The 11137-nt window shown below is 36.5% G+C and overlaps 1 protein-coding gene across 1 annotated transcript in view; it reads right to left on the minus strand.

Moving 5' to 3' along the window:
* Positions 1-10903, minus strand: part of NUPL1 (nucleoporin like 1) — a gene marked incomplete at its 5' end in the record, with an annotated part of 32244 nt that extends 21341 nt beyond the window's left edge. Inside the window, 10 exon segments of the mRNA XM_009709279.1 lie at positions 202-320; positions 1021-1100; positions 2428-2602; positions 3352-3417; positions 3870-3894; positions 6738-6848; positions 7600-7734; positions 8773-8925; positions 9317-9352; positions 10706-10903. Coding sequence (XP_009707581.1) covers positions 202-320; positions 1021-1100; positions 2428-2602; positions 3352-3417; positions 3870-3894; positions 6738-6848; positions 7600-7734; positions 8773-8925; positions 9317-9352; positions 10706-10903 — 1098 coding nt within the window.
* Between the last annotated feature and the right edge of the window lie 234 nt (positions 10904-11137).

Raw genomic sequence — 11137 nt, forward strand, 5'->3', positions numbered from 1 at the left:
TGGATCCATCTTAAAAAGGTTCTTGAGCTTTATGAATTTAACCTTTCATTCCAAATCTTCACATTGAACAACTGCAGAACCTATCTGAACCTTATTTCTGTACATTAAATGAAAAAGCCAACAATAACAAAAGAGGAGATTAATTAATAACTTTTTCTTACAGGTATAAGATTTCTTAATCTTCATGTATGAAACATTTACCTTGTGGAGTTATGTGTGAATTATTTGCTTGAGTAGCAAGATGATTTTCCAGTTCTTCTATTTGTTGTCTGTATTGCTGCAGCTGTACTTCAAACTGCTCGACCAAGATTCTGAAGTAGCTGGATGAGTAAAACAATGAAATTGTATGATTAAACTTCACTAGTTTGCACTATTTTTTAAATCTGATCTATATTAGCTGCCAATTTTCATTTAAGTAATTACAACAGTTATGTTCTATGACATTCTTGACATCCCTCTACTAGTGGAAAGAAAGTAAAGACTGTATTTCTCATGTCTATGAGACAAAGATAAATTAAGTGTAGAAATAACACACTGATTCTATGAAGCATTCAGTAGAAATGTTACAAGAAGCAGAAACAAATTTCATATTACGCAGTTTCTAAAACCATAGAATGCTTTGGGTTGGAAGGGACCTTTAATGACCATCTAGTCTGCTCCCCCTGAAATGGGCAGGGACATCTTCAACCACATCAGGCTGCTCAGAGCCCCATCCAACCCAACCTTTAATGTTTCCAGTGATGGGGCATCTACCTCTCTGGGCAGCTTATTCCAGCATTTCACCACTTCAATCATAAAAAAAATTCTTCCTTTTATCTAGTCTCAATCTACCCTCTTTCAGTTTACAACCATTATCCCTTGTTCTGTCACTACAGGCCCTACTTTAAAAAAAAAAAAATCTGTCCCCATCTTCCTTACAAGACCCTTTTAAGTATTGAAAGGCTGCAAGAAGGTCTCCCCGGAGTTTTCTCTTCTCCAAGTTATATTATTGACTATTTTTTATGAATAACAGTAACTCACTCTGCTGGGGCTGTATTTTCATGCTGGAGACCAGGAGGAGTTTTCTGTGTTCGTAATGCTATTTCTGCATTCTTTAGCTCCTAAATAAATAGGGACAATTAATAAACGATAATGTTCTGTATGAAGCGTTCAAAAAGAAAAATAGCTACAACTCTACTGTTCATTCATATAAAAATATTTTCTTCATATATTTAAGTTAACATTGTGATAGAATTTGACCAGAAATTCTTCAAAGAATAGACTGCCAGAAAGTTGGAGAACTGCAAATACCAACAGAAGTTTGGGGAAAGAACAAACAACGGTACATACTGAAAGCACACTGAGCTCTCAGATGTTGAGAAAATATTGTGCTAAACTGTCAGAGACAAGATCTAATTTCTACAGTAGTTCAGAAATCTTGTTACAATTATTGAGGACTAGGCAGAAAAAAGCAACAGTCAAGTGCAAGGAAGTAACACATCTAAAAGAAGAAATGGAACAAAAAAATTATTTTGCCTTTTAAAAAGAGATTAGTTCAAAAAAAATGCCTCTCTTTCTACAGAAATGATCTTTTTATGCATGATAATTACAGCATACACTTCTGTTTAATACTTCTTAATAACTCTACCATTAAGAATTTCTCATGGCCTGGTTCTACAATTATTCTCAATTACATCATTTAGAGAAATCTTAGAATATCAGTAACAAGTTTTTGTTTTCACAGAAAACTGTTGGCAAGGCACAACTATAGTTTCCTCTTTGTATCACAAGATACAGAAAAAACATTGACATTTTTACCTTAGAAAAAAATACACTTATTTATATAGCAAGCAGCATTGACATGCCAAGAGGAAATAGAGTGGTACAGAACTTAACTTGAAAAGCACTGGCATCAAAACTTGAGCTCAAACTGACTGCACAGTTAAGATGCAGACTGGTGGACAGAGTTGTGACTCAAGTTCACTAAATGAATACTAGTGCTAATTAAGATATTTTGGTCCCTGAAATGTTATGGGGTGGGTTTTGTTTGTTTTTTTAAAAGTCATCAGAAGAAAACATACTTGCATTTCTGCGGCTCCAGAGTCCAGCACGTTGTTACAAATATGTCTTCACTAGCAGCTGAAGATATAACTGAAACTGACCTAAAGCGGGCACACACTCCCTTCTCTTGCCATTGCTATGTAGGAGTGCTTTCCTGAACAAAAGTCATTTTATTGGTGTTGTACTTAATCTGAAAATACTGACATCATGGATTTCAGTCTCGCCCAGTAACTTCAAATAGATTAGAAGGGATTCAATTTTTCATTTTGTTTACAACTGTTTTAGTTTGGACACACGTGTTAACTTGACTGATAAAGAAGGCTAGCTGCTCTATGTGAAATAACCAACACACAAACTCTACATAACAAAATTTATGTTCAATTATACCTGTGCAGTTTCCACTTTCAGCTTGTCAATATTAAGAGTGTTTCTCTGTAATCCACTGGCAACTACAGACAGAAGTTGTTTCAAAGCTTTAATGTCTTCTTGTACTTTAAGCATTGCTTTAGAGGACATTCTACTAATTTCTTCCTGAACTTGTTTTTGTTCTTTCACAAATTTCCTGGAAAAAAAGGGCGTGGGGAGGAAAGAAACATAATATATTGAACCTGAAGTACCCAAATGTTCACCTGTTGGTCACATTATTTAAATAGCTATTAAATTCTTTTATCCAAAATCAAGTACTAAACAGAAAAATTACTGTAGAGCATAGTATAACTCCTAGCATGCTAATACTGCAAAAAAACCACCAAAAAAACACCTAAACTTCAATAGCAAGTGTTTAAACATGTTATGCTGAACTGTGACAAACTAAGACGTATATCTTTTTTATGTAGAGAGAAAAAAAAAAATATATAGCATCTATGTAAAAGCGATTACTACTTTGAACTCCCACGTAGAGTGACATACAGCCTCTTTGACTAGTCCACAACCTGCCTCCTTCCTGCCTGAGGGAAGGTTCTTTTGTCATTCTCTCTATTCCATACGAGATCCATGATGTACATGCAATATAGACACAAGGTTCAATACTTACTATGCATGTGCAACAGGCCTAATACTCCCAGGGAGAGATGGATCAGATTCTAAGAACGTATTTGTTGCATAAATGTACGGAAAAGTGCAGCTGAAAGAAAAACTGCCTAAGACTTCAGCTACTAGAACTATCCATCTACTCTGTTCTGAATGTTAACCTTCAGAAAGGCCTTGGGCTAGTAAGTTATCCTGCATGCAGCCTGCAGTAGAGTGTTTTTGTCACAGAGCATCGACATTATACAATACTTTGGCTAATCATAAATAAAAAACACTACTTACTGTAGATTTTCTACATCTTGACAGATTACTGGAGGTAGATTTTCGTCCTTCAGTGCTTTGCTATCTCTACAAGAGACAATGCACATTTAGATGGTGCCTTAATACTGCCAAACATTTTTGCATGACTACTAAACATCATGAAAATGTTCAAGTGACTGATCACACAGTTTTGCACCCATTGCACGTATGTCGCAACTAGTAACGATTTGGATTAACGCACACAGATACCATGCCAGGGTCCAAGCCTGTGGCATAAGCATTATACATGTTTGCAGAAACCATTTTTCAGACCACATGATCAGTCTATAGCAGATGCCAGATAAATGTAATTACCTACAGCTTGATGGAAAAATTGCAATGTCTAAAATGATGAACCACCATTACTAAATTGGCAATATTGCAAAAGTTGTTTTTTTACATTTATGGCTTTTTCAAGACTGAAGTAGTAGAAAAGCCAACACATTTAGTTTAGCTGTTTTCTAATAAGACATGGAATGCAAAGAAAATCTGACACTTACTCTGGTCTTGTTCCTGTTTTGTCACCTAGAAAATAAGAACTGTAGGTCATTTTGAAGAATAAAACAAAACAACCTTAATGAGGTTTTAGGGAAGAACTAATGACTACAATCTGCTTGATTTCTCTTGATAAGAGGAAGAGACTAGCCTAGCCATAAAAGAAAGAAGGTTTTAACTTACTCCCCCTTCACGGATAAGTATCTTACCAAAAACAATGGTTTAACAGTCGAGGTGCTAATTTCTGGGCACACATAGTAATGCAAAACATCTTGTGTCACTATGCAAGTCACTACAAACATGTAAGCAACTGCAGTTGTGCAAGAAATCTGTTCCTGCTTATGCAACCACAACTTACTTAGACCTGCATTCCCAAAACATTCAAGTGTTTAAATTCAGCAATAGCAGTCTCCTCTCAAATACAAAGGTAAGGAAGGTTTGCCCACTGGACTTCCCTAATAATTCTGCTATTGTGTTAAGTCCAGTAATAAATGAGGTTTTACGGAACTGAAGACGTTACTGCTTACCTACCACCTACACATGCCAAACTACGCATCTGTGGATCAAGATGCCAAATGCCTCTGAGTAATAGAACAGAACTGAAAACAATATTGTGCATAACACAGGCCCTGACTATTTCTAGGCATGGCCAGGGGCAGCAATTGTATCCCATACCATAGCAGTCTGCTAGGAAGAACACTCCCTCAGAAATCACAAGAAGTGGGCTTCATCTTCTTCAGCTAGCTGCAATTCACATCCCCAGTTCCCTCTCAGTGCCACCAAGGTAGAAAGTAGCTATGCAGCTAATGCCAGTGCCACAAACACTTCGCCCTGCACAAACCAGTGCTCCTGCCAGGAGAAGCTACTACTTTTAGAAGCAACATCTACTTAAAATTGTCTGCAGACTCTGTCACCCAGTACATTAGAAAGCCTGGAGTCTCACAACCATTTCCTATGCCATTTGCTAAGGGAAAAAAGAAATCTACACGAAACTGGACAAAGAAAACAAAAAAAAAAAAGGAAAAATTAGGCAGAAAACTAAGTATACTTTCCTTTCTCTCTCCAGCCAGCCACTTTTTTTTTTTTTGGTGTACATCTGAACATTGCTTACAAACTAAAATATACAGATTTGAAATCAGGTTGTGCTACTTTCTGGACAAGTGAGTGCTCCTGTTTTTACATCTTTTTTTTTAACATTCTTTTTACTAAATATGATGAAAATACGTGTAAGAACAGCTTCTTTTCCTGCAGCTGTATTTTAAAGAAATACTAGACAGTCTTCAACTCCAGAAGACAGAACACAGGTGCTACTCCATATCTGTCCTGGAATTCCTAGGGCACTTTTCTTTCATAGTCACATCTCCTCCTTCCTTTTCTTCAGGAAGGAAGGAAGAAGTAAAAACCTCAAAACCATAAAACCACCATCCTCAAACCTTAACACAGGTCCTCACATAGCAGTACAAACAACTATTGATAGAACCGAGTAGCAGCACACAGGTAGGGTTATTTGTCAGAGCTGCCTAAGCCAGCACTATCTATTATAGGAAATACTCCTAAATTTAAAAGACAAAAAAAAGAATAAAAAAATCAAAAAACAGTCTCCTTGAACATTGCCCACTGCTTAGCTAAGGGATCTCTGCTTACCATCCTGACACCGACAGTCCAACCCACCCAGTTCCACTATGCAACATATGTGGAATTCAGGTACTCATTTAAGTTTTCACCCTAAGAGTTGGGCAAAACAACACTGAGAGACAGATGCCAGACTGAAGTACATTTTGCATCTCTGGTTCTCGAGTCCTCATTTTAAGATGCTTGTATATTATGGAAGTGTTGTGATATCCTAATATTATAGTAATGGAAATCCCATAAAAACCTAGGAATTGGAGCTTTTTCACCACACTCAGTTTCAGTAATAAACTCCAAAAACAATCAACATCATTCAGAGCACTCCAGTTTGGACAGTCAATATGCTATCTCTTCTACAAGTATGAAGAGCTGTCTCCACAACTTACGTTAGTCTGTAAAGACAGTTTCATAGAGTTTCTTTATTTCGTTCTCTTTTAGCTATTGGCATACCTAATTTAAAATTTGGCTCCTGAATGGAATCAAGGGATTAATTTAACAGTATTAACTCCCCAGAGAAAATGCATATTTTAGAATCAGCTTTAGTTGAGTTTACTCTGGAAGAATAAAAGCAAGAGAAATTAATAAGTGTCCATATGTCAGGGCTCAATATTCCCTTACTTAACTACTTTAAAGCTACCACAGAGGTGACGTTTTAATAACTGGTTTTAACAACCTGATAGAATGTATCAGATAGATCTAAGCACCACCAGAAATACAGCTTTGAAGAATAACAGCTAAAATTAGGACATTTTTATTGTGCAGTCTTTCAAAAAAAGAAACTAAGCTTACTATCTGTAAGAGTTGGAGAAAGCTGGTTTCAAGCGAGTACTTTTCGTACTTGCAATGCACAACTTCGACACAGCGCTGCTCCCCCCTCTAGGGGCTATTTGACACACAGCTCTTCAGAAATCCCCCACGGCTTTGCAGCAAACGGCCCTCTCGGCCCTCGCTGCCCAAAGGCTGAAGGGTTGAGATCCCGGTTCTCAAGTATCAGATTGGCTTATCCTTATTTTAAAGAAATAAATTCACTGCATTTGCAACAAAAATCTCATTCTTCTGTACAAGCACAATATCGAAGAATGAAATTAACTGAAATGCCTTGTCAGAGAGGAGAGAAAATAAAAAGTTAAAGTTGTCAGCTTTAATTCCACATTCCTAACACAATGAAATAGTGTCTTTGCTATAGTGCTCCGATAATTTTCTCAATTAAAAAAAAAATTACGAATGTTTTAAAACAAACTTACTCTTTTTGTCTGAAGAACTACTAAAATCAATGCCACCAAGACCTTCATTGGCAGTAGTTGAAGGAGCTGCAGTTGTCCCCAGAGTCAAACTCAAAGTATTCTGCCCAAGTCCTACAAGAAACCCAAACAGAATTTCTGCACTTAAAAGGCTGATAATTAAAACTTATTTTAAACTAAAAGTATGTATAATCTTGCTTGCAGTTTCACTGTCCATTTACTACCTTTGGATTAAAGAAAATACACAAAATAAACAGAGAAAAAAACCAGATTGCATGAAGTTTCATACAACTGTACACAAGTGGTTTATGTAATTTCTTCACATTACTAGGTAGCTAATTCGACAGCTAACTTATCATCAGCATCTTAAGTATCCTTCTGAGCAGTGTTACCAAGACTACAACACAGCGCAACAGGTTTCTCCTCTAGAGCTGAAAGACAGGAAACCGTGACATGACAATACTAACAGTTAAAGATTTTATTCAAACCAAAAGCCACCAAAATTAGGAGCTTTCAACTTCTCCACAGTTAAAGGAGATACTTGTGTATCATTGCCCTCTCCCATTTACGATCAACTTCCTTGAGACAATTATGGCAATGACACAGACTTCCTTGTGTTTTCATTTCTTAAAAAAAGTATTAAGTACAAGGGAATTTAAGAATGAGAAAGAAGCCAAGTATTTCAGATTTCATTTTTATTGTCCATGGATAGCAACAGTGTTCTCAACTGTAACACTTAAAAATTACACTTTCACTGTGTTAAGATTTTATATAAACTAAATCTTACATTATGAATTTATACAATCACACATTAAATGACAATGTTTTGAGACAGAAGGCAGATAAAAACTAAAATAACTTTCACCTGTTGCTGCTGTGCTTGTATTCTGGAAGAGTGAACCTCCTAAACCCGCTAAGGCTCCTCCTAAGGAAAGGCCTGTGGAGGCAGTTGTAGTCGGAGCAGTTGTGCCACCCAAATTTAATGTAAAGCCAGTAGTTCCTGCAGAGAAAGCAAACCAGTTCCATGCAGACACTGTATTCAAATACGCCCAGAGACAATCTGAAATAACTGAAAGGTCTGAACAGCAGCTTTATTGTAATTGGATAATAAACTCAAGTGTTGTTTTTATTTCCTGCAGACTTTCCAAAGCCGTAGAGACTTTTGAACTATGTTGTTTTGTTCTACAATACCATAATCCCGATTAGTCCATATTTACCCACAGCTATGTAACATTTTTGATAGTCACCCAGAACACTAGAGAATCTAGAATCTAGCACAGAATTTATTTTACGGCATAATGGATCTAACAAGTGCTATCGACTTTTTATATTAAAATGCTGAAATGTTAATGTTTTACATTAAACATTAAAATATTTTACACAAGACAAATGATACAAGAACATTTCCTTGGTAGCTTGAATGGGAATTAAGCATCCCAGCTTTTGGTAGGATAGGGAAGAATTGAGTAGAGAAAGACCATAGGCATAAAGGGACAGAGCACAGAGGGCACAGATAGCTGAGCTCAAATGCAGATTCCTAAGGTTAAGAAAAATGAACTCCAGTCTTAATCACCATCGTGCAAGGTGCAGTTTAGCTGAGTTAAATACGATGACAGGTGTGTGCCAGTATGAGAAGTACACTGGAATAACCTTGTTTCCACTACTAGTTAACCATTTCAGACCATCTACAAAAGGCAGACATTTTCCAAACTTTTCAGCTGTGGAAGTAGGAAGCTTTCAACCTTCAGTGGGGTTAACAATAATAAAAATAATAACTCTACATGATGAATCAGCTCTTGCTAAACTTCTAATGACTCAGATTATATGCTGCCTACATCACATGGTATGGTGCCCGTAGATCTATCTGTACTAGGGTACCCAAATATAGAACTAGTCAAGTCCAATGAACCTTCTTATTAAAGTACCATAAAATTATATGAATACTACACTCTCTTTCTTTTTTTAGAACTGTTTTACCATAAAGTTTTATTGGTAAAAAACAAACAAAACCCCCCAAAACTCTTAAACATTTTCTTACCTGCTGCAGGAGTTGATGTAAGAGCAGATGACAATGATAGGCCACCTGCTGAGGTAGAAGTAACAGGCAAAGCAAATGGTGTGGCCGAACCTGCAGGTTTGTTGAAACCTAAACTAAAGCCTGTGGTAGCTGCTGATGTGGTGGCAGGCGTGCCTAAAAGAAATCCAAAACCAAATATCACTCCTAGAACATTCTGTTTGAGAATGAATGCTCAATTCACCTTCTGTTCTGAACTATTCCCATTTAACCATCGTGAGCAACACAGCATGCGAGATCAGTTGCATCAAGTAAAATATTCTCATAGCACTTTTGGATAAATTTCAAAGGTTTACATTAACTGCATAGGCATTTGTCCTCCAGAATTCCTAGTAGTCCAGTGGGCTTTAATCATGGACTGGCAATTGTGTCTAATGATAATCTAAAAAAACAATCTTAAAAAAAGATGGGAAAAAGCTCACATGACCACTAACTCTCTACATTACACAAAAGATCTATCTGTACTTTTTTTGCCCGTATAACATTAAAATCCAAATTAGGTCCTTACCTAGTGTCAGTCCTGTAGCAATAGTTGTTGCTGTTCCTGCTTTAAGAATGAAAGCAAACAAACAGGATAAGAATAGTAACTGAAGACCACAGAGCAGCTATGATAGTAAAAAACATGCAACAAGACACTGAAGTAACACAACATTATGAGATAATATGTAGACTATTATATGTGTTTTTTCTGTAGTATGTTGCAAGCAAAAAAAAAAATAGAAAACAGTATTTGTAAGCACGAGCAGCACAAATCAAAGCATAACTGACTTAAAGAAAAATGATGTTTTTCTGTATAAGAATCTGCTAACAGTGAAGCTGACGTTAACACAGCAGTATAGCAAATTGTTTGAAATTTCAAACAAACGAAGGTAAACAAAAACATGGAAACTAGTAATTCTATCAAGTACTTTTTTTCAGCCATATGGCAGTACCTAACACTAGCATGTAAAACAGCAGATTTACAGTATAGTGAAGACGATCAGAGTCCAAAGACTTTGTAAAATCCTGTGTCTTGATTTAGGGTTTCTGCCCCACTGGTAATTTAAAGATATTATTTTGAACACAGTGTTATCTATTTAATATTTTAAAAAACATCTGATGAGAAGATCAAAAGAATCATTGAGAGCTAAAAGAAAATTACCCCAATGCAGCCAAACACAGTAATACAGGCTTTCAGTCTACTGCTGCTTTTATTTCTAGTAGATTGCTGCTTAGAACTCTCCCTATCTACTCATACCAGCATAGAAGAAAAAAAAAAAAGACCATTTTGTCCAACAATACTGGAGCCAGAGCAAAATTCATTAAGTTACATCAGCATGATGGCTGAAAAAAAATACCTCCAGTCAGAAAAGTTTTATTCTTTTGCGCTCCAATACTCCTGCAACAATCTGTATGTTCACCTAAGAAAACATTAATAAATTTCTTCATGCTACTGCTAACATTAAAAAAAAACCCAAACAACAAAACCAGAACCGTTTACTACTGCTGCATTACAAACATCACATTACAAGTATTAACAATCTCAAAATGTTTTCAAATGTTTTTCAGATCAAAATATACCTCAATCTTAAATAGTAATTTTGAGCATCCTGGATGAAGATTTACATTTCTAGAAAACACCAGGATTCATACTACGGAACAATTTACACATAGGCCCAGACAGAGTTTTCTGGCAACTGCATTTGTGTTTCTGCAGCATTGGTACTGCATAATTCTCAATGAATGACCTTTTAAACTGTTCAATGAAGCCTTTTTACAAAACTACCTAAGCAATACTCTGAGCTACAGAACCACTGTAAAAAAAGTAAGCACGTTATGATGACCCAGTTTTAGCGTACATACGATATATTTGTTCACTGTTGATTCAAATTTCTGGTGTACAAGAATTTTTTTCTACCTGTACTGGTGCCTCCTAGTGTAAAGCCGGTGGTTGATTTTGATCCAAAAAGTCCACTCCCAAAGCCCACTGAAGGAGCTGATGTAGTTGCTGTAGCAGTAGAAGAGCCCAGAGTTCCAAAATTAAGTCCTCCTGTTGAGCTATTACAAAACAAGGCTATTAGCAATAATTATTCTTCAAAATAAAAAAATTTGCCCCCTTAATTCGGTTTCTTTCCCACACCATCATTCATTTTCCCAAACTACACACAATGTAGCTAGACAAGAGAGTCCAAGCTCACCATCACCAAACAGAAAGAGGAAGCCTATCCCCCTCTTTCCTTCTACAGCTCCGGAACTCCCACTGCTTCCCTGACACCCACTCCAGCATTTGTTCAACTCCTGATACATCTTGCTAGACCGGTGGGAAATTTGAACTTCCCTCCATTAGGTC

Source organism: Cariama cristata, unplaced genomic scaffold, assembly GCF_000690535.1.
Source record: "Cariama cristata isolate BGI_N322 unplaced genomic scaffold, ASM69053v1 scaffold2571, whole genome shotgun sequence".
NCBI lineage: Eukaryota > Metazoa > Chordata > Aves > Cariamiformes > Cariamidae > Cariama > Cariama cristata.